Source organism: Sturnus vulgaris, chromosome 1 (assembly GCF_052056855.1).
Source record: "Sturnus vulgaris isolate bStuVul1 chromosome 1, bStuVul1.hap1, whole genome shotgun sequence".
NCBI lineage: Eukaryota > Metazoa > Chordata > Aves > Passeriformes > Sturnidae > Sturnus > Sturnus vulgaris.
Genome location: NC_142243.1, coordinates 75,645,400 through 75,670,579, shown reverse-complemented (window position 1 = coordinate 75,670,579; position 25,180 = coordinate 75,645,400). Strand labels below are relative to the sequence as shown.

The 25,180-nt window shown below is 38.5% G+C and overlaps 1 protein-coding gene across 3 annotated transcripts in view; it reads right to left on the bottom strand.

Moving 5' to 3' along the window:
• PIGN (phosphatidylinositol glycan anchor biosynthesis class N) overlaps positions 1–25,180 on the bottom strand; it is a 98,636-nt gene that overhangs the window by 36,645 nt on the left and 36,811 nt on the right. For all 3 annotated transcript variants that reach the window (XM_014872420.2, XM_088170480.1, XM_088170471.1), the window contains 6 exons: positions 22,903–22,943; positions 21,324–21,383; positions 20,162–20,254; positions 18,232–18,287; positions 3,685–3,763; positions 1,393–1,575 (listed from right to left, as the gene is read on the bottom strand). In XM_014872420.2, the coding sequence (XP_014727906.2) occupies positions 1,393–1,575; positions 3,685–3,763; positions 18,232–18,287; positions 20,162–20,254; positions 21,324–21,383; positions 22,903–22,943 (512 nt within the window). The remainder of the gene's footprint in view (positions 1–1,392; positions 1,576–3,684; positions 3,764–18,231; positions 18,288–20,161; positions 20,255–21,323; positions 21,384–22,902; positions 22,944–25,180) is intronic.

The window sequence follows — 25,180 nt, the reverse complement described above, 5'->3', positions numbered from 1 at the left end:
CATTGTGATTCTCTAAGTATTTAGGAGCACTAAAAAAGGTTTCTACAGAAAAGGGTCTCTTATGAAAACTGAAGAAATTCTATAGACAAAGAACAAAGAAATTTTTTTTTCTGCCAGTGTCACTAGCATAAAATTTGTCTTCAAGAAGTAAAATCAATATACCAAATTAAAATCTATGTCAACTAAGAATGTAAATTTTCCCTTAATGTAGTTATTAATATGCCTGATGCAAACAAAATAATTACAATAAGTAGGCTGAGTATCTAACATAATATGCATCTTGGATTATTTCCTCTCAGTTATTTGATGAAAGACAACCTAAATCATGCAGTACTGCACTTAGGAATATTTTCCATTTTAATTTTGTTAGAGCATTTTCACCAAAGGTCAAGACTATCTCATTTCAGCCAGCAGTAAAAACTTCAAGATAGCATGATAGGAATTTTCTCAGAGTAATACACTGCAGACAGTAAAGATGCTAAGTGAGTGCTCAGTCTCAACTACAATACAAAATGAAACAATTCCTTTTATTCTGAAACAAATTCTTGATGTTTGGAGGAATTTCCCGTCCCCCCAAATGCTTTAACCCTTCTCTAGTGAAATGATAGCTTTTTGCCTATTCACCTAGGTCTCTCTTTTCCTGATGAATGACTGAAAAAAAATTCTTAGTATTTTATACTTTGTGAAAAATCAAACCATAAAAATCTTGCCAAAAAGAGCTTCCTTCATCTTTGATGTCTTCTGCTGCACACTTGCAAATCACAAAGAGCAAGAGAGCACGCTGTTCTGTGAAACCATGGCTCACCTTCTATCAAAACAGGCTATGCATTTTTACAATGCCATGATTGGACTTCACAGTTTCTGAGAACAAATGTAAAACTGCCAAAAAGGGCAGAAATAAAATAATTTACATGCTGGGGATTTTTTTTTTTGCCTTACAGTGAAAAACATCAATGAAGCTGATATTCTGAAATCTGTATTCTTCTCAACAAATACTATTACAACACAGTGCTGTTAATACTGAAAATTAAACCTGGTTAATTAAACCTGGGAAAACTAAACCTGGTTAAAGACAGACCATTTAATAGTTTTAAATCACTATGTCTTCACACACTTGCATTAGCATCTCAAATGGACAGCTGTAGGAAGAAAAACTGAGGAAACACAGTACTGTACACTCAGACTTGCACATTTTAGGAATACTGATCCTAATCAATGGACTTAATAGCAACACTGCACAGGATTACAGCAGCTGGAAAACTCAACAGCTTGCCAGTTTCCACATTAAGTCAAAAGAAATGTAAAGTACTCAATGTATCCTGCACAGAGTCACTTAGCATATAAGTAATACTGAAAAGCAATAGAAAAAAAAATTGAATGCTTCCAACCTACCTTTTTATCAGCTGGGACAGTCTTGGTCAAATTGGTATGGGCCTTGATAATGACCAAAATCACATAAGTCGTCCAGCCCACAAAACCCACTGTGATACTTAGACCCAGGAATAATCTATCATATGTATGGTAGTAAGACAAGCCTTCCAAAGCAAGGTTAATCAGAGTTTTGCACAGGGATACCTGGAGACAGACAAAACATTTAAGTTAGATATTAGAAGAGTGTGAGTTCCCCATTCCACAAATCAACCTGACAGCAACTGGAGCTCAAGCAGCTCCACCACTCCTGGCACATGTGTCCACTCCATGCTCAGGTACAATGTTTTGGCCAGCACCAACTGCTGGAGTACATACTGCTTGGGACTCCTGCTGGATATCAAGGCCACCATCACCTGGCTGCTTCACCATCCTCACTGGTGATGACAGTGGTTAGGAGGTGAAAGCCTCACAGGCAGCACACTTTGAACCCCCTACTACCAAGCATGCCATTTGGTTTTCCCACAAGTGTAAGTTACCCCATTAAAAAACAGTCACGTGCTTCTGCAGGCACATTTACACAGGAGGAGGATTATGGATGCAGCTGAAACATGGACACTCTCCACAGCCTGAAGTATTCCCTGCCTGGGTTTTGATGTCCTCCACTCCAGCAGTAGCTGATACCACAAGCAGCAGCAGTGAATTCAGAGACTAAACTGGAGTCCCAGATGCATTTACAAAGCAGCTGCTTGTAGCTCTCAGGACAGAAATAATTTGGAAACAAGAAGGGTTGTACTCAGTCTAATCACAGGTCCCTTCATTCAACACCTCCACTGGGGAGACACCATGATAAACACTGTGGGTTTTCCCACTGTGGAATTTGGGTGTGCTGACCCCTGTGATTTACCCAAAGATGAGAAGCTCATCTGTGTGATTTGGGAAAGTTCAGTAAGAAGCTGAACACACACAATGAAACTTTTTATATGTGCAAGTATCCAGCTGGGATCCAACAACACAAAACAAAGAAAAAAGGTACAGCAACTACTGAAGAGATCACAAGTCTGCCAGTGGGCAAACTCACCTCAAAAGACACCTATTCTATCCAATTATGAGTGCACATTTGCACTGCAAAGAGTTGCAAGGTTCTGGCAAAGAATCATCCACACCCCAGGTTCTGGGAATGGAAGAACCTTTCTGCATTGCAATACAGGATGCTGAGGATAACCAGGGCACAGGCACAAGTCTGATGTGTGAGTAATCAAGAGTCAGCTTAAACACCTGGAGCACTCAAATGAACAAGGAGTCAAATTTACATATAGGCAACAACACAAAATCACATGTTCTGCTTCTGAAACGTACAAAATGTCTCCTATCAGTAGATGTGACAGCTAAGTAGAAGTATTAGGAAACCAAAAAGAAAACTTTCTCCCACAGCAAAGTAGATCCATTTATTTAACCAGAACTATTTCCAATTTACAACAAAGCAAATAAAAAGGCATAAAATAGATTTAGCTGTCCTGTGCATAAAACCGTAATTTATTACCCTAAGAATCATATTAGGAAAAAAAGAACTGAACCCTAACACATAATGGAATTCTTCCAGGTATCTGGCAGGTTAAATATAATCTTACATGTTCAATATTTTCATGTACTTTTAAACACAGAAGTCAATGACCAAATTAAACCTGTTAAAATGAAAGACTTCTGGTATAATTTAGCTCTACAAATTCTTTCTGTGAACATCAGAATACAAGCACTGGTGAACTGCACCCATCAAGTACCCTATTATACAGTGAGTGTTAGCAGATGCTTAGGAAAGCAATACTGGAGCTCGGAAGCATAATTCCATGTATGGCTCCCAGTCTGACACACTGAAATGTGAAAGTAAACCCAAGAAGTGCTGGTTGAGGAAAAAAAAAAAAAAAAAAATCAGGTAAAGCAGGATCTATGATGGAACAAGATATCACACTTTTTTTCATGCAACTGGCAGTCTAAGTAGTGCAAACTACTTAGAGATAAACTACCTTCCTTAGTTTATCTCTCAACTTACCCTTTTTCTAGTGTGGAAAATAAAAAAACACAGTGTGTGTCACTATACTATGAAATAGTAACAAACAGTTTAAGAAGCATGAGGAAAAAATACATCAAGTCAGTATTATTTATTAGAGTTGGTATCAAAATACAAAATTTTGAAGACTTACAGTGGGGTTTTGAATTAATGAGACGTGCATCATAAGTAACAAAAAAAGTTTTATCTCTCAGTTTATTTCAACTTAAAGAAAACAAAATATTTACATATAGCAAAAACAGACTTACCGCTTCATCGTACTTCTGCTGCTGAATGTATAATCTTATTTTTTTTAAAAAGTTGATCTGTTCAGAAGCAGAAAGTGGTCTGTACAACAATATAAAGAGATATTAACATTTCTCCTTTTCACAAGCAGAAAAAATTAACTTTGCAATTAAAAGAATTACTCTGTAATGAAACCAAAATGTTCTGAACTTCATTAGGAGCAATTAGATAATTGAGACTAATCTATTCCTCTGCATTCATCTTCACATGTGTCAACACAGCTGCTTTTTAACTTAGCACAAAATCTCTGCATTTCTTTTATGCAGCTGATCCCATCTAATACTGCTGAAAATTATCTCCCTTGTGCATTATTGTTGACCATTGCTCTGGACAAGAAGCATGGCACATACAAAAATTAAGCAATTTAATTGATTTGAATATGGCTGTAAGCAGTTTGTAAGACAGCATTGAATGATTTGCTCCCGTTCCATATTAACAGTGGATGATGCCTAATAATCTTCTCTGTGATAAGTAGGACCATGTCTCCTGTTACTCAAGAGGCTACTAGCTGAGTCCCCAGAGAAGGGGATAACACAGCTACCCGGCTACTCTGAGGTCAGTGATAAAAATCTCTTCGATTTTAAAGAATTTGATCATCACCCTGAACAACTGCTACCATTCTTCCCTTACAGAAAGTAGTAACAAGGACAAAGAAGTAAGTCAACCAACTTCATCAAATGAAGGGGAAAGGAGCTGTTTCTCCTGTACCATTTTCTTTCCATGTTTAAGGACAGCAGTAAGCGTGAGGATCCCAGATTGTGGGTAAGTTATGAGCCTTACCCTGGATAAGTTATAAGCCACAACACAGTCCCTGTTGCTCTAGGCACCACAGACAAACCATCAGCTGACAGCAAGGGAATGCATAGGGCAGGTTTCCTTCACACCTTCCACAATGCAGCAGAGGCACAGCAGCAGACCCCAGCATCCATGGCACAACGTGACCATGGCACACCTGCCCCATACACAACCACCAACCTCATGTTTCAGACAGTGCCAAATCAAGTCACTCCCATCATTTAAATCAGCAGCAGTTGCCTGTGTGGTCACTCAGATGAACACCAGGGGCAGGTATTGATTTTAGGCAGCTGCCGAATGGAACCACTCATTCTTGCAGCTCCCAAACTATGAATAATTTTTGCCTACAACCCAGTCAACAGCCTGATATAGCAGTTGATACATCAGGAATACATTCACACCATTCTTTGAGCCATGACATATATTACAAGTATTCTGTGCCTGAATAATCTGAATTTTTTACAAGTACTAACACCCTGGTATATTTTGATGCTATTTCATTAAGTTCAGAGCACCATAGTATCATGCAGGAATCTTCCAAAATACTGAATAATTGGAACAGCAATTAATCTTGCTTTTGAGAAGAGTAAGTAACTGCATTAAGAAAATGTTTGTCTCTTTTCAATATAGAAAATCGAAGGATGGTATCTAAAAAAAAGTAGGGAGAAAGAGGTCTCATGGAAAATGAAAAAGGGAGAAAAAGATGATCACAAGGTTATGGTAAGAGTTTGATCACCTTAACTTCAAGGGGGAAACAGAGGATTTCACAAACCAGACTTGAAAAATAGCAAAGTGAGTGTTGGCTGTCTCTGCACCTTCATTACGTGTCCCCATGGAAGCCAACCTTACATCTCCACAAGCTGAGGAGAATTAGAAACAATTGTTAAAGGAGACGAGCCAGACTCAAGCACTACCTCAAGGAAATCTGTGGCCTCAGATTTTGCTAAGCTGTTTGGAAAGGGAAAAAAACACCCACTCAAGGTGGGAGTTCCACCGTGTATGGAGATTAATAGGAATAAGAAAAAAAAATAACTTTCAGGTAAGGATTTTTTTAAAAATCTGAAATAAATATTCAGAAGCTTTATTTAGGACTTAAACACATTCAAGATGTTTCCACGTTCCCTGTCTCATTTTTATTGTTTTACACATACTGTTTTCTGTGAATTCTATCCTTGTCATATTCAATGCAAATTTCTTCCAAGACAAAACGACATTTTACTTCATATCTTTAGTAATTTAGTTATAACCCATTTATTATCTTTTTATTCTCACTGAATCATTATATTATTAATGAACAATAGCCTTCACCTATTCCTTCTTAGAGGACAGCATCTAGGATCTCCGTACATGGATGGTGTAACAGAATAAATGGGGTTTTCAAACAGTAAAATTTTGAGTAAGTCAAACACTGCAAGCAATTATTTTGTCAAATTGGGTTACCATTGGCAGGTGCATTGTTAATTTTCAAGAGCATCATAACATACATATTACCTTGCTTCCATATATGTAATTTTCAAGAGGTTGAATTTACAATTGCCTAACAATTGTTTCTGTAAAATTTATGAATTTCACCAGAAACTAAGGACTAGTCATATATAACTATGAAAATGCAAGCAATGTTCATTATCTTAAGATATTTTTATCTCTGTATTAAACAAAAAAGCAAAGAAGCAATTAAAGAATTTTTGTATTTTATACCAGCCTAAAAAGGTTACCAAATATGCTGATAATCCCTCAATAAAAGAATGGGCCTAGGTCACCATAAGCAGTTTATCATCCATTGAGGACACTGATTGACTTCCTGAAGTTGATAAAGTAGATGAGAGATTTAAAAGAAATCTAGACATAGCAGAAAGCATAAAGAGACAAAGATGAGCCATGAACAGAATTGGAAAGATTCCTACGAAAAAAACCTGTGGACTTAAGAAACGGTGGCTCTATAAAATCTACAAGACTTAACAAAAACCAAAACAACATAGAAAATTTAAATTTTAATTCAAAGCTTTAGCTTAAAGCTTGAACTGTTCATAGCACCACTTGATTTTAACTTAAAATACTTTAAAGGTCTCCAGTAGAAGACAGTTAGGAAATAATAAACTGATCAGAGTTTTTCCCTGTGTTTTATTATACAGCATCCCAGAGGCAACAGCAAATGTCAATGTATTCTCAAGGTCACTTAACACACATCCATGCAATTAATATTAATAGTAATGAAGTGAATTTACTGATCATTACTATTAAGTTTCTCAACTCTAGAAGGAAAACTAGGGTGTATGTGTATATGCTCTTACCAGCTTCCACTATCAAAATCCAGTTCTAACAAACTCAAGATGAATAGCCTTGCCTAGTAAAATCTGAGGTCTTTTTCCATAACACAAAAATACCTGTCCTATTAAGAAGCACAAAGAATTCAATCAGTGGACTCAACTCTGTCCTCCTTTTCTTAAAAGTATTGCAAAACACATGCACTGAAAAGGGTAGTACTGAGAGGTTTAACTCAAAAGAAAAAAGACAAGAACTCCATGATCATGTAGATTATAAACACAGGTGCATTCACAATACCATCAGGATTCTAAAGTCTTAAGATTACATTCTTCACAGAAAATGACAGTGGCTCTGCAAGAGTAATTTTATTTTTCATTATGGCTATCAGATATTAAGTTCTTGGTTCCAGACAGAAATCACAGCTTCATCCATGAATAAATGTAACTAATTATGAGAGAAGATGATTGGACTAATCGTGCAAGTGCTTGTAAACTCTCCCTTCTGAGATGTTAGTTACCCTTGTCATAGGTATACCTGACAACATTAATCTTTACAGCACATCATTCATGCTTCGTATAACAGCAATTCACAACAAGACTGTGATGAAGTACATTCACCATTGCAATGTCAAAGGGATCTCTCTCTGGCCAACGAGTCTTGTTTATCATCACACTACAGAAATTACCATCCCAAACGGCATAGGTAGCATGCTGCAGACAAACTATGAAATAAAAAAATCTCAGAATAGAAGGAGATGCCTTGCAAATACATCTGTATCCACCACTGCTAGTCTGCTAATTTTATTATGCCTAATTATTTGGGTAAAGATATACGGTAATTTTATTGCACAGTAAAATTTTTCAGAATTCTAATATTAAAAGTAACCCCTTCATGTCTGTATTAGTTGAACACTTAAAATGCTGCAGATTTAATAATGAAAGTCAAGGAAGCACCACAGACCTGTGGATGAAATATATAAAGAGAAAAACTGAGATCCTCACCTAGCTCACTATCAGATGAAAACAAATTCATTTCAGATACTTCACCACATGCACTCACCCCATGCACCTATGTCAGCTCATGCATATCTACACCCTCCTAGCACTGCCTTTTCACTGTTCCATCAGGAAAAAAAAATACTGTACATCCTACAAATCTTTGAGAGTGGCAAGACTTGCAAAAGACAGTGATCACATTTCTATGACCCATATCCAGCAGCAAATCAGAAGTAGCTGTTCATCAGTCATCCAACTTTTTCATATTGACTGTTTGGGAGATAAGGAGGAAAGCATCAGCTCCTTCTGTTGATGCAAAACTAAAATGCTAAAGGATATGAACACACATCCCTATGACAACCCCATGATAGAGCAAGGCCATGTGAAAAGAGCATGATCGGACTTGGTTTAGGTGACCTTCTTTTAAACACCACATAAAGCAGAGCCTCTCACATGCTTTGCTATGAAATGTCTAACTCCAGAATTGTTAGCAGCAAAAGAGCCATCAGACTAGCACTGTCCAAACAGCTCCAGTAATCTCTTCTGCCAAAATACTAAGTAATTACAGGTTTTTGTCCCCTTCTCCAGAAAGAAGATCCCTGTTCCCTCAGTAACTTGCAACTTGAAATAAATCACCCAGGATAAAGTTGCCCAACTCTATGGGCACCATCGACCTCGCAGAGGAGCCGAGGCTGCTGCCACCCAGACAGTGCTGAGGGCACAGGTGCCAGGGTCTCTGTGCTCTCTCCCCATGGGAGAAAATTGCCAGCAACAGAATCAGCTGAGTACATTCCAACTCTGTTGCCACACACTCCTCTTTGAGGGCCATACTACAGAGAAGAGATGGCTTCCACTCCAGCAGTTCTGCAAGCAGCTGAAATGGTACTTACAGGACCCACTACTACTGCTTTGATCCACAGAGCAATAATTTGATCCACTGCTGGCAAAATGTCATCTTGGAAATGCAGATGTAATACCAGCCTGATGTTTTTGCAGGGCTGCTATTCAAAAGCAACTGAGCCAGTGCAGCAACAGGCTTCAAAAATGCAATACCCCATGGGAACTGCCTTCAAACATTCCCAGTGCACAACAGGATGGCACCTGAGAAAGCATCAGGTGGGTAATGGGAGAGTAGAGCCACAGATCTTTCTGCATTCAACACTATTAATGTGGCAGAAACACGATTGCACACTTGTTTCTGTTCTACAACAAATTCACTTCAGTTAGCTACCCATGAGTGCAGAGACTTAATCTTGATGACAGTGCAATCACAAACAAATCCAGATTTGTTAAATGAACTTAGTCGTTCTCCTGTTTCTTCTTTCCTGTTTACTTTACAAAGTATTGTGCACAGTCTTGTAGGAGCAGAACAAAATGCATAAGAGAAAACCTTCCTACTTCATCAAGAGTAGAGAGCAATCACAAAGACAATGAATGGCAAGTGATGCAAAGACTTAAGTTGATTCAACAAAATGTGAAAAAATGTACCAAATAAGTATTTCAAAAATCAAAGTTTGGAACCATTATATTTCCTTTCTGTTGAACTTGCTGCACAAGGCAGAGTACATGATGTTACCTGGAACAATGATAAGGAAAAAGAAAGCTGTTACAGTTCTATTGACCTCACCAAATGACCTATTTACACGAATTTTAATGGCTAGAAGCCAATTTTTCCTCATTTTCAAAATGCATTCAATTCTGCTTCTTTAGATGGGCTTTTTCAGAAGAAAGAACTGTTTTACAGTATGTGCCAAAGACAGACTGAAAGCACATACTATGAGATAAAGAGAATCCTTTGGATATATTTTACTTTTGATCAAAGAGTGAAGCTTCAAAATGAAACAATTTAGTGGGCAACTATGTGATCTTTAATCTGTTTAGATGGCCTTAATCTTACTTGTTCATTAAAATATTTTCAGGTAAGCTGCTAAGAGGCAAGCTCTAAAAAATTTCATTTTCATAATTAGAAGATGCATGTTGATTACAGATTAAAAAATTACAGCCATAGTTTCAGTACACTAAAGTTATGCTTTTTGAAAGAAAATGTGCTCTACATAAACCTACACTGAAGGGTTTATTACAGCTTCATAAAGCCAAGAACCCACAATATTCCTTTCCCAACTTAATCTAATCTCTTTGCTCCTGCTGTTCCAGTGCCAGGACTTGCAGTTTTGGAAGGTCTAAATTTGAATTGGGTTTTTGTATTTCTGGATTTTCTGACTACAGTGTTAAATTTTTAGTCAGATAGTCTAATTGTAGTAAGTTATCTTGGCAACTCAGTCATCCTTTTTCTTTCAAGAAACATTAAAAAGCACTGCTGGCATTCCAAAAGAAATAAAAGGATTAAGAAAGTCAATAAGTGGCTCTTGTTTTTAAGTTCTAAGGTTTTTGTTCTTTAAAGCATAATGAAATGAAAGGAGGACACACTTCCAACAGGCCAATGGTAGCACAAAGTATATTTATTGACACACTGCAGAAACCCATCATTACATTTATGCTTTTATATTCATCAGATTCACAAACGTGCAGAGAAGGACAGCAGGACATCAGTGAACCCGCAGGAAATGGTCTGACTGCTAATGCTCTAACTCTGGACTGTCAAGTCTCAGGAACTAAAATAGCCTTTAATATTCACAAATCAGAATCCCTGATGTAGCATATTCAACAGCACAGTGCCTTAGGGTATTTATGTAAATCCTTTAGATAACAAAGACGAGAGAAAAAGGAGCTGACAATTAAACTGCCGGCTGCCAATCCACTGAACAGAGAAGCAATTAAGGTAACTGGGCTGCACACAGTATATTTTGCATGTAAACTACTATGACAAGAGCTTCAGAGAACCAGAGGCCAGAAGGGAGGAGGCCACCAAAACCGTCCCTCTGGCCCCCTTAAAGCAGAACTGAGAAGCTGGATGCAGGGATCTTCCAGGGGCAGAGGGTTTGTCCAGAAAGCCATAGCAGGACATGATGCCACAGCCTTGGAAAGGGAAACTGCTTTTCAGGTAAGGTGGAAGATCTCTGAAGGAAAATAAAGGCACATTTTTTAAAGTCTCTTCTATTTTAGTACTACAGGGGAGGAATATGTGCTGACTGTACATAGCAACACCCTGCCAATGCTGCAAGTCCTCACCTCTGCAAGATATATGATGATTTATGTCAATGACTTAGACATGATTTATGACAATGAGCTTGATCTAGTTACCTACCACCTGTTGTAGCTATGTAGTGTTATACCACAGCTCCTCTTCTGCTCCATAATCCTACATGCCCATCCTAAACCCTAGTGACCATTTTTCAAGCAGCTGCATCCAGAGCAGGCAGCTTGTGCTGGGCAAGCTAGCAGGGCCCCGTGGCCACCAAAACATGTCTGGGAGACCACCCATACTGATCCCGAGCAGGAGACCATTGTACATCAAGGAGTCAATGATCCACATACAATAAGCAGGCCCAGGCCTGTGGTGCCCAAATACCTTGGCCACAGGACAGACCCAGTCAGCTGGCAGGAACAGAGGAGCCTGCAGGCAATTCCCACTCCGTAACAGGGATTACACTGCCTGCCTGCCCTCATGCATTGGGGAGCTGCAAGGAGTTCTCATGTGAACCTTTTTTCTGTCTGACACTAGAAATTATCACCAGAGTTGATTTCTTGATAGAAAATCACCTAGCAGCTTGAATGACCAAAACAATGTGTGGCACCATCAGAAAACTGATCTGATGTTCCACAAACAGATGGTACCCAGCATCTGAAGGGATGTACAGTCTACTTGCAATCTGTATTCTTCTGTTCCTACCATTAAAATAGCTATTATTTTATTAAGCCATTTGTTATTGGGCCTTTCTTACTGAGATCCAGAAAGAGCCCTGTACTCTGTTCCTTAGCTCATGTCCCAGAGCAGGACATTGTCTGTCCATCCCCTCCCACTACCTGCTGCAAATCCTCCCTCACCTTCACTGCACAAAGCCTCACAAGTTCCATGAAAAGGCCAAAAGGATTTATAATACAAGGAAACAGAGAAATACACATTAATCCCGTGATATTTTATCTTATACACCAGGCTTTTAGCTCCTTCTAAAGACCTTACTACTTCCTACTTGATAGTAAATCCAATTACATCCAGTCCTCCTGCGCAGAAGCTGCTGCCAGTTAGCTTTTCATGTACAAACGAAAAGCTCCCGAATGCACTGCTGAAACTCAAGAGCAGCAGGATGTCTGCCTTCTAAGAGGATTGCATCCTTCCTGAGCAGCAGTGTGCTTCAGACATGGCCCATTCACTGAGAGAGAAGCTGACATTCTTGCCGAAGAACAGGCATTGATTTCTCCCTGAAGAGATAATACCTTCATTATTTAATCAGGAGGGCTTTTAGTAAAAAAAAATAATGCAAAGCCATTATTTTCATCTGAGCACTTTGTCTCTACAGCACTGCATTTCTGTTTTTTGATATAGATACACATATTCTTAAAGCCAAGAGTGGAGGGGAGAGGGTTGCCAGTCTGTCTTCTGTCACCAGCAGGCTAAAGGTGCCCACACTGGCCAGCTTGTACCAGCAGCAGCCTTATGCCTAGATTCACACCTGATAACACAATGGGGACAAAGTGGGAAAAGGAAAAGGCTGGCTGCCTTTCCAGGGTTCACTTGGAACTGATAGAAGCTGCTGGTCTTTCATTCTTGACCACAGGATGATGGGGCTGAAATCTCTTTGCAGATAAATCAGTGCTTCTGCTAAATAAAAGATCCTCTGAAGACACAAAGTATTCCAACAAATGTTCAGTGAGAATAATCATTATTAGACTATCTTTCTCTACTGCAATATTTTTACCATTTCCTCTTGGCATTCAGTGCTTAATGTTTGCTCTTCCAAGCATTATCACATATCACAAATATCTTACATATTACCAGTTATTTCAATAAATGTAATTTATTTAAACAAAACAAGAATAGTACGTTTCAAAGGATGTACTGACATCTTAAGGAACCCAGCCTCGCCCAATGGTGGAAAAGAAATCACTTGCTTTATTTGGACCCAAAATGACAATTTTGTGGGAATATCTATTATTTAAGTTTTGAAAGGCCATCAGACAGAGGCAACAATGTAGTACTGAATCTCCAGTCATCATAGAAAGGAAGAAAAGACAGGTATTTGTGCACATGGCAGTTTTTTGAAGTTTCTGTAATCTTCAAAGACACTCTACACTCTGTTTTCTCTTCTATAACTGACAAAATACATAATGTGCAATTATATGGAAAGACTCAGTCTCCACATGATTGATATTTCCTTGCACCAAATGCATACAAATGTTTAAGGGAGTTATATCTCAATTCATACTAGAGGATAGCTCAAAGGGAGAGTTACATTTTCATATGGTGAGAAGTACATTTTTATTTAATAGCTGTACACTGCACATTAAAAATGCAGTGGCCGTCTATATAAATATGCAAGTTAGAGCTTGATTATGCACACAAAAATAATTATTTGGTATGATTAATATGTAGTATTCACACAATTAGATTATTTTAAAAATGCAGCATAAGACGGTATGGGATTTTTCATATGAGAGAAGATAGCTCAAGTATCTTGAATTCAAGTTTCTATTTCCTGCTAAAAAAACTCAAGCATTACTGATAACAACTTAAGAGATTCAATAAAAAAGAACAGCCAGTGGTAAGCAAGCACTGATGATAGTTCAGATGTTCATCTCTTAGATTTTTTTTTTTTGTCTGTATGGTGGTTCTCAAACTACTGCTCCTACTATCTCACTGTGAGGCACCAGAACCCAAACAGCTGGATGCACAGCCATCCCTGAAAGCACTGCATACACCAGGACTAGGCAAGACTCCTGTGCTTTGGTGTAATTTCTTATCTTAAATCTCTTGTACCTGTTGGGACAATAAAATTGCACTAATTGGTTACGCAGATTTTAGGGCAACACTGATGCACCATTTACTCACCACACCACACTGTCCTTCTGATACTTCTTGTAGTATTACTGCCACAGGCCAGAGAGCCAACTTTGGGAATGATTTTGCAACAGTAGCATCTGGCCCCTTGGCACACTCATCTTTGAGCTGTGCCAGCTTGGCAGTTGCCCTAAGGTACATCAAATGGTCAGAAACCTAAGATAGTTCACTATGCTGGACATCAGTTTTCCTCTGTCAGCAGTCTTCAGATTTGTCCTCTCACTTCTTTCAAAGCATCTGGTATCTTGGCACCTTCCCTTCTTACACATAAAGGTCAAAGCATTGTGTTTTTCTTCTCAGAATTCTGAGAAAAACCTCTGATTTTGCTAAGTAAATGGTTTCTGAAAATAAGTCTTTTGTAGTTGAAAAAAAGGTAGGGAGAAAAAAGTGGGAAAGAAACAGATTTCAGAAAATAACTTCTTTCATATATCCAACTGGAACTGCAGGTATGTACTCAGTATCAGCAAAGGATACTGCACCTTGCCTGGCAGAATAAAACACTTGGAGCTGAGTTTCTGAAATGTATTCTCAACAGTTTCACAAGTAGCCTCAAAATACACTTTTACCCAGATTTGTTCCTTGATCAAGGCACTTGGATAAAGCAAAATTATTGCATTACTAGCTCTATTAATAAGGATGTATCTGTCTGCTATCCAAACTCTAACCTGCCTCAAGCATGGTCAAGTAAACACTACTGAAGTTTCTATGACATAACACCATGATCAGCTGCATCCTCCCTCTCATCATTAGACACCTGACAGATGGATTTCTGAGAGAGATGCAATTTAGATCCAAGTAGGAAAGGGCACATATCTACTAGCCTCCTTCATTTCCTGTCCACTGTGCCAGCCACACTTTTGCTAGGGATGAGATTCCCTGTGGAAATCAGAAGTTTTATATCAATTCAATAGTCTTCCTCTGTTGCCAACACTTTAAAAATAGGCTTACTGTATCCACATATATATGTATGCACTAGCTTAATGCTTTTGGTGCAATATATTCCACATACAACTCACAGGCTGGTTTTGAGTCATTGCAGCTGAAGGCCATAAACTTTAGGTACTTCAGGTCAATTTTCTTCTCAGTAATAAAACACCTGAAAATCAAACTGGAAAACAGGATTTTCCCCCCAGAATATTAAAACAAACTTTCTAATCCTATTTCTGACCGAAAAATTAAGTCCAGCTTAAGTTGCCATTTCTACAGAACACATTGTGAATATATCCTCCCCTCTCACCTACTCTGAAAACTACATATTCATTAATAATTGCACCTCTAAAACCAGAATGACTCAAATTCTAGACTTCAGATTTCTTCTGGAACTCATATCTACATTTCTATTATACAGACTTTATCCAACTACATCCTTATATAATTTAAGAAATACTGGTTTTTTTTAGAGATTCTTTGTTCATTTTCAGGTCACCAATTGCTGAAATAACACAAAATCTGTAACAGTCACATAGAAAATATTTAAAATATTCGACATAATTTGATGATCCCAAAGCACTTCAGACATGAATTACACTTCACTAACCTCCAATAAACCATGAAGAAAATAAAGCATTATATGCTGGAGCACATACTTTGAGCTTCAAGTTACATATTTCAGGCACCAGAAGGATTAAAAAAAGAACATAACTCCTTTGTACAACAACTGAAAATGAACAGAGGTGGAAGAAGTTATTTGTGTTTGAATGAAACGACAGTAGTACAGAAACACAGCACAGAACTGTGCTCAGCTGCAGCAGCAGCTAAAGCCAACCATAGGTTAATACAGATCAGGGGTCAAACCTGACATTAAACCTGGGCTGAAAACTCCCAATAGCATACAGCTATGCAGAAACACAACCTCCATACAATTACCAATTACTCTGAAGCATAGCACAGCACACCAAGACTTCTCTTGCTCCAGACAGGAGGTAAGGTGTCCTCACCTTTGCATTTTCAACTTCTGAAAAAGTAACCATACTCTTCTCCACACCCTTTCATCTAACACCAAAAAAGCATCTCACAAAGACAGCAGAAGGGAATGCATGCCTTTCCCTCTCTCTCTCATTCAGATTCAAGCATAATTTGAGTGAAGAAGAGATGTGGTTTGCCTTATACTAATGCATCAGATCATGCACCTGCAGCTGAAGTTCGGGCTTGTATTCACTGCACTCACATGCAATCATCTGCATGTGAAAGAGAGGATGGATCTATAGACAGGGCACGCCTAAAACCGCATTCAGAATTCCTTTGATTCCTGCATGTTGGAGCACTAGGAAGTTACATATCTGTTTCAAAATAAGTTTGGGTTCAACCACTTCATCCCAGCTATTAGTAAGAGCTTAGACAAGACCCCTTAGTAGCTTCCCAGACATGAGCCAAGTTTTGAAAGTCAAGGAGAGCTGTGAAGACTAATCAGACCCTGGGCAAACTATCCCCAGCACAGCGTGGGTGAGTATTTACAGAGTGTCAACATACATGGTATGAGTCTTTTTCTGCTTTCCCAGAATGAATAAACAGTATCATCTTGAAGCAACAAAGAAAGTCTTCATCCCCACAACATTGCTGTAAGGCAATTCACTGTGGTAGTGGATTTCCTGCCCCCTTCACCCCCACTGGCTGCTCATCAAGGCTGACAGATTCCTTTCCACAGCAGACCCTTGACAAGTGATTAACAGCATACCAAATGTAGAATCTTAGCTAACTAACACAGTTTTGTTTGCACACGCATAATTCTTTAGACACAAACCACTGACCAAGTCTGAGACTAAGTCTTGACCCAGCTGCACCTAATCTCCCTCTGAGAAGGAGGTTAGAATGTAAGGGAGTCTTTTCTGCATCTCACAACTCAACAGGAGGGTCTCCATAGCAGCTTTTTCTGACCCTCCATCTACACAGTAAATAATCAAGTCTACTTTCCACTAAATCTAGCTAACCACTGTCACATTTACTATCAAACATCGTGAAATAGTTATTACTTCTCTCTGACAGGCAAGTTGCATCACTCCTTCCATGACATTCACACACCCAAGGAATTATTTTGGTCTCAAATAAAAACCTTTCCTACAGCAACTACTAATCCAAATTTTGATTCAGAAAAAATTTGAAGCATATCTAAAGAAAATAAATTTATTTTTGCAGCGAGCCATACCAAAGCAACAATATGTTTATATCAAGTTTTAGTTGCATTTTCAAAGTGATAAATGTCTAGCATTTCCACTTAAAACAATCCAACATATCATAAAACAGGAAAGACAGCAATCCATAAAGCAATCAGTAATACTTAGTTCCTTTGAAGATAAACATAGCATTAAGAAAAGCACGTCCTATTTTAGAGAATCAGTCTTATTTCTCAAAGAGAGGTAAAAGTGAAAGAATTTTGAAATCAAACTAATAGTCATTTATCAAAGAGGACTAGCCATCCTTTCCATATGGGCATTTTATTTCATATAGACCAGTAAATTCTTCGATAATGCAGCTGTCATTCTTATTCAGAACTCATTCTAGAGGATCCATTATGTGCCCAAGATTAACTTGACTTTTGTCTCACAGACTGTCTTGAACCTTTGCCTTTGTGGGAGCTAGAGGTACAATATAACATAGCAATTGTCTGTTGAGGCAGACAGAAATCATCTTTAACAATGAACATACTTCTCCGGAAGCAACTCGAGTACTTTTTGCTGCTGCTATGATTTAAACATAAACATGAACGTTAGTTCTGTTTCCCAAAGGGAAAACAGCTGCTCTGGGTGACAAGGCATTTTTGGAGCACTCCACAAACTGCGAGCAGAACTGAACATTATCACGTGCACCCATGGCAAAGCTTTTAAAAACCTTGACAAAAGAAAGGAAAAATTAGCTTTAATTAGATAAGACAGAAGGGTGAGGGGAGCAGTAACTGTTCCATACACTAGAACAGAGTTCCCAGATACACAAATCACTACAAAGACTCTTTCACAGCCCTGGAAACAGACAGGGAATACAAATGCTAAATATTGTAAAGTTCTTTCTTGGATGCAATGCATTTTATTTATTCTTCATTAGAATTTAAATCACAGCAGAAACAATTCTAAATTCAACTTTCACATATATATAAATGAACAGATTGCACTTCCTGACCCTATTGGTACTGGTATCTCCCAACAAATGCTGGAAAAAAAAAAAACATAGCAAAAAAAAAACAAAAAAAACAAAACAAAAAAACAAATCAGTGACAATTACTGTGCCATCTATATAGCTATACTGCCAAAAAAAGCTCAGACAAATAATCCTTAACGGAAAATTAAATGTAAGGAATAGATTGTTAAAAATAAATCAATCTTAAAGTTATGGTGAGAAGTAGCAGTTAATTAAACAGAGTTCTAGTGCAAAGTTTCATAGTCAGATAAACACTACCATCAAAAAAAGACTTAAGAGACTGAATGTGTTTCTGCAGCTCACTGAAATACCAAAGTAAGTGATAAGACAAACAATCAGATAAAATATACATCGTTTTCACAGACACTTACTTGAATGGTGTGAACAGAAACGACAATGTAGTTTTCTTTTTCTGACTCATCTTAACCTGCATAAAAGAGCATTAAATCATTACATGCAAGTTGCAACAAGACAAAAAATTATATCAGGAATTAAACTACAAAAAAAACGCAGAAAACTTCTAAGACTTTGGAAAAGGAATGAAATCACATTGTCAATATCCTGTCCATGAAACTGGGTGTTATACTCCAGTATGCACAGCTCCTCTGAGTTCCTGGAAACTCAGACCTGCTCTAAAGTAAATAAAATAAACTATGCTTCAGCCACTAGTTTTCTCAGAAGGACTTCTACAGTTTGCAGGATAAAAGGAAGATATGGCTACAAGTGCTACCAGGCTTCAGTAACAACCTCCCTTAATGAAACCAGCACCATTTATGCCAGACAGACACTAGTACACTGCAGCAAATACTGCCAAAGCAATACTGCAAAACAATTAACCAGCACATGGACAAACATAGAAGGTTTTGATGCCATCAGAGCCACTTTGTCTAAGGTCCTCCAAAACATCTTTGAGTCAAGCAGCTGCAGGAGACCTTAAGTCTGACTGTTGGCATAATGTACAGTCAGGAACTTGCTAAGCACACTACTTGTAAAACCTGATGGCTGGACTTAACAACCCACACATTTCACCCTATCCATCCAAGGCAACATCACCTCCAGGGAGCATAAACTGTGGTCAGGTCAGCCCACCGCAGGAAAAGTAAAAATGCACTTGGCATGTCTAAGCCAGTGCACTACTTCTGCTTCAGCAGAGAAACACAAAGGAAATTCAGACAGGATCGTTCCAATACAGTGCTAAAACCAAGCCAACAACAACAACAACCTAGCACTATAGAACAACAGAACAAAAGTAAGCTCAAAGGAAAGAAGCAGACCTATTTTGTTTTTTAAATCTCCAAGATGCCTATTTCACTGAAAAATATCTGAGTCATCCTTAATTCTTAAAGCAGAGGTCTTCCAAATGCAGAGGTGATATCAGCATGTTTCAAACTTCATGTCCAACCCCACCAGTCACATTCCTTCTTACATGCCAGCTCTCCACCATATTTTTGAAAGTGATTCTGCTGCTGACACTGCCATCCTGGTAACCAAACCTTTGTGAACCTGGCATTCACAAAGGGACAGAAGATGCTGAAGGTGCTAATCTTATGCAGGTCATCTCATGCTAGTTCATTGTTTTGCTATCATGACATGAATTTCCAGACAGGATAACAGTTGTTTTGCATCTCAGCTTTTATCTGTGGAGGATAGTTTCCCTCAGAGTATTTCTATGCCTCACCAAATGGCAATTTTGGGATTTTGGACAGTTTCTCACTCCACTGCTTAGTGAAGCAGAACCTTTTTTGTTTGGACCACTCGTGTTCTCATAATGTAATATCCAATATTAAATGAATCAAGACAGAGAACCCAGAGATGAACACTTGCAAAGCAAAACAACAGATATAACAGCATTAGTAAAAGTTAATTAGGCCACTAATTTAATTTCTTTAATGCACAGGAGCCTATTACCTTTCTGATCTGTTTGTGTACCGACCCTGATGTAAGGCCTTGTCTCCCAGCCCCCTTTGCAAAGGCATTATTTCCCTTCCCCAGTAGCAGCATTCAGATTCTACCTGCATACTGCAAGTAGGTTTACATTAACACAAATAAACATGACCATTTTTGTTAAGAAGCAAGAAAAAATTTATTAATTCTCCTTAAAAAAGGCCAACCAAACCTGTTTGTTAAAGTCTTTCAAACTTCTACAGATAAGTCTCTCAGCTATTAGATCACGTGAACGTGCATTCAACTTGAACCCTTTCAATTTAGCCCATTATGTATAGGATAAGTCATACAGTAGTTTTACACACAGCAACCACTATTATTCAAGTAAGTCGGGCTTTTTTACCATATCTTTAGTACCTTAAATTGCTCAAGAATCTGAATAGCGTTGGTGAACATGCTCTCCGCTTTATAAAGAGCACTGCTGTTCAGATACTCCAGAGGCAGAGTTCCCTGAGGAAGAAGAATACACATAAGTAAAAAAAATTAAATAAAATAATAGGAATCTCTCTTAACTGAATTGCTGACCAAATAAGCAATAAGAATACTTCAAATTACTGCTGAAATAACTCATGTAACTCCTTTGAAAATACTCTTCTCACACAGACTTGCAACATCACAGAGATTGTTTGTAATATCTCAGCTTCTACAGGAATGCAAGAAACATACATAGTTTATTAACAACTTTTGTTATTTATGATAAAATCATATAAACTCAGTCTCTAATCAGAAGCCATTTTGACACCCCTGAAAGTCTTCCACCCAAAGCCTCACCTGGGCCTGACTCAATCCAGTACTTGTGGTAGCAAAGGGAGCAGTTCCCATGCCACCTTGTACTGGGCAGCTTTCCTCATATAACCAGCAATGAGTGCAGGACAGGGGGACAAATCCCTGGGGTAGAGACTCCAGAAGAAATATTTTAAAAAATACGCTGTAAATAGGTGTTTTATACGTGGAACTAGCAGCGAGACAGCATACTAAATGCTAATCATCAATTAAATATTTATGAGGCAACTTTTGGACTATGGAATAATACATGAGAGGAATTAAAAGAAAAAGCCATCTCACTGTTCACTAAATTAGAGGCACAAGATAACATCTGAAGTACGTACACTGGTTTAATCAAGAAATAATTGAACATTAAATTGCAGGAACTGGCTTGTTTACAGGCTTAGCTTTCATGATCAAAGTCATGTGTTATTCAACCCACATTGCATTTTTACCATCCCTAAAAACAAAGTAACAAAAAACTTGTACATAGCTCAAGAGTATAAAGTTGCAGATTAGAAAAGGACCAGCTGCCTTTCCAATTAAAAGCCCTATACAATACATAAAAAGATTTCAGTTGGTACTCTAAACCAAAGATAGACGCAAAATTAAAGCTACAAGCAGTCTTCACACCCTATCACACGTTAACAAGTCTGTAATCCTTCTCCTCATACACCTCAAGTCTTGTCCCCAACACCTCTTCCTCTACAGTGAACAGATTTTTATAACCTAGAAAAACATTTGTACTTCTTACCACAGAGTTTAGGGGGAAAGGCACACCGATAAGAGAAGCCATCAATGGTGCTATATCAGCCTGTGCAAACAAAAGCATTGCCATTTTAAAATAGTTTCAGCCTCTAGAGCTAATAAATTCAGTTTAATTTTAACATATCTGCATTTGCAAAAGGTAATTATGTAATACTGCCAAGTTATACGTACAACTCTGCTCTATAGTTTTTTGGTTTTTTAATTTCCAGTAGTCATGGCATGATTAGATTCAAAATGTGAAGCTCCACTGCTGATCAAGCTACAAAAAACACATTTCGTTTAAAAAGCAAATATAACCAGCCTAGTATTTATTTGCAGGAATTTAGCACCTCCTTTACTGCACTCAGAGAGGCATACCACTTTTTATGACTACTTATATGACTAAAGAACTAATTTCATATTTACAGTTTTAAGCAGTATACTGGATACACTGCTCTGCACAATGTTCTTTAATCCCATGCTTCCACAGCACAGATTACTCATCTTCTCCCCTTCAGAGGAAGTTTCTGCAGTTTTTTAAAGTCCAGTCAATCCTCAGAAAGACCCTTCAATCCACACCAAGGCATCTCATAAAATAAGTTACCATTTCCTTCTACTTGCAATAATAAACTCTGCCTCTTACCAGGTATATATTTTGCTTTAATATAAGACTACACACAAAAATTCTTTATTTTTCCAGCACAAATCTGAAAAAACTACACTGAAAACACAGGCACTGCTCCAGCCTCAGATCTACTGGGCAGACTCTAAACCATTATTTGTAGAGAACAATACACTTGGAGCGTAATGATAATTAGAAGTCTTGTTGGCTATTTTTACCCATAGTCCCACATGTACTACAAGACAAAAGCTCTGTCTTTGGAAACTCCTTGATCTAGGACAAATTACTCCTCAAGACTCTTTTATACAGCCCCAAAACAATATTGCCATAACTCCTACCAACTTTGAGAAGAACAGTCATCTCTAGTTTTGTACCAGGGCTTTGCTGAAAGAAGCTGATCCAGAACATTCCCAGTTTGAACCTTCTGCCATGAGATGATTATTAACCCTTGTTTGAGTAGGTTCAGAGTCTGTTACTCATATATTGGATTTCATAGGATGATGAAGCACCACAGTTTAAAAATACTCGACTGATTTAGGATCAAGGGATAAGCTGGTCAACCTTCTTTTCTTCCTACACAGTACTAATTGTCTAAATTGCAAAATATTTGCCCACAAACCACAGATGATAAAACCCCACAGTTTACCACTAGAGCAAGAAATGGTTTTGATTTAGTGAAAGCAGCTTGGGGGACCTGGTATACTGTACTGCACTCTTGCTACAGTCATGTGGGATCACTTAAATAAATAGTGCAATAATGCATCTTCACGAGAAGTTGCACGTACTGTCACATGCCAACTAGCAACTTAAACTTATCCTCATTATACTATTGTGGTTCCTGTTTCTACAGAAATGACACATCAGCATGATCATTCATTCAAATTAAGTCAATTACTTTAAATCACACAAAACTCATAATTTAAGGTGAAAATTCATGAACTATTAAATTAGCTATGTTTGATACCTGATTGACATCAAGCCTCTTCAAGTTCTCCAGTTTCCATTCTGCAAGAAACAAAGAGCACCTGAACAGCTAATCTACACAGATTTGAGAGGACAGTTCAAGTTCAGTTGCCATTTAATATCTTGTTGCCATTTTCTGTAAAGTGCTGGTACTAAAGAAAATTATGATTTTACATTAGGATGCTAGCTCAAGAAGGGTTACAGATGGAACTCAACAGGCAGAAACAACAAAATGCATTCATTTCAGTTCACATTTTCTTTTATCCAGCAGGATAAATTGCTGCTTGCAATTGTGACCTAGATCAGTAGAAGAAAGGCTAAGGCTTTTATTTTTTTCAGCACAGTGATATATTACCTCTTGTGCCAAATAAAAGAATCAAACTCAGATTTAGGAGATTTATAGAATCTCTTCAGTAGTTTGTAAAAAAGGCTAACCCAAGGTCCTAAATGCACTGGTACAGCATGGTTCAAACATTAGATCCTAAAGCTTTGGCACATCATACAAAAGCCTGGTTGAAAATTATATTTTCCTGCACTGTGCTGGCCTCTAAGGAAATAAAGAGAAAATTGCCTGCTTTCTTTGGGGGTGGAGAGCTATTTAAAAACAGAGTTTAGCGAGGTTTGTTTTTGGTTTCTTTTGTACATCTGTAGTATTGCATATACCAAACTTATTTTCAGCAATTAGTTCATACCACTGCTGCCTTTGGGGGTCTGAGTACAGGTCCACTGTTATTTGGTTCCACAAGCACCCTGAAGAGCAGACTTGTACTTTTACAGTAGTGAGACAGCTACAGGGAGTTCCCATGGCAACACAGGAGAAGTACTAGCAGCATTAAATAACAATTCTGTTAAACTCACACCAAAAGGAATAAGTTTGCTTCCCAGACAAGGAAATGGACTTAGATTTCTAGAAATATACTCTTACCCCTATTTCTATCATATAAATGAATTGTCTGCTTTCCTTTTAAATACAATTTCCCAAAGAAAAACATTGGAAAACTGTCTACACACACACAAAACGTGCCTAAGGTAGGAAAAAACTGTATCTCTGCTAGAGAAAACATCTCTTTTTGTCAGAAGTTTTATCATATTTACGTACTCTACTCAGAGACACCAAAACGCAGACCTGAAGAAATCTGCTTTGGACCAGGAGCCACAGGACACTGAACTCCTAAGGACTGGGGCACACCTGCAGACTGGGCAGTCCAGGCTGGACTCCCAGGAGTGAGGCATCTTGGCTCTATGTGCTGCCCACACTGGTTTAGGATTCCAGCTCACTGCCTAGGTCTCCTGTACAGTGCTCAGCAGTTTTCCACCCATTTTATAGCGGGTTTTTTTTTGCCTTCATTCTGGTCTGCTTTTACTCAGCCTGCTGGGCTGTCAGATGCAAACAGTCCAGGGAAACAGCAGGGAAGTGCCAGTTCAAAAAGAGGCTGAGGCTACATGAATAATAAAAAAATATCTCACAAAAAACCTCATAGAAGCCAAACTAGTGGAGGATACACTGAGCTCCCTCAGCTTTGGCAAAGCAGGCTGAGCCCCCTAGAAACCAGGCTTGTGGATAATGTCATCAAGCACCCCACGTCCTGATGCTGCAGGATGTTGTGCCTTCACTCACAAGCTCCTCTGGGCTTGTGCCCCAGGGCCAAGCATCAGCTCATGAGGAGCTAGAGAGCAGTTCTATGTTCTCTTTCTTTCTGAAGAAGGGTCAAACCAGTGGCCAAATGGGTAATACCACATGTCGCCCACAGGATGCAAGGCTGCCATAACAAATCTTCCCAAGAGGATTGCATGACCAGGCCTGAGGGAAGGCAGAGCACAGGTGATGAAACCGAGGAGGAGAAGGCTGTCAACCCAGAGCAGACTCTGTGCCCTTCTGGCCATCCAAGGAGCACATTCATCTCTCTGTGACAAACTGGACAGGCTAAGTCCTGCCTGTTGGCACTGCCTTTGGGGGGTATGAATCCTCCATGGCTACAATGAGAAGAAAGACAATTCACTGAGCTGCCTACAGCCTGCTTTCACTGAACAGAAGATAGGATGTTTCTACTGCTGACAAACTCTCTGTCAAAATTTCCATAAACACTCAACTCAGACACTAGAAAGGATTGTCAATAGATGGAAGAACTTGAACACTGGAGCATGCAACTACAAATATAAGCCTGACACCTGCATACATCAGTGACACAGCAATCTTGAAAACACCCTCCTCCACTGTATACAGTCACAGCTGCAGCTGTATGGAGCAGGAAAGACAAAATTCAGAGAACATTTCAAGA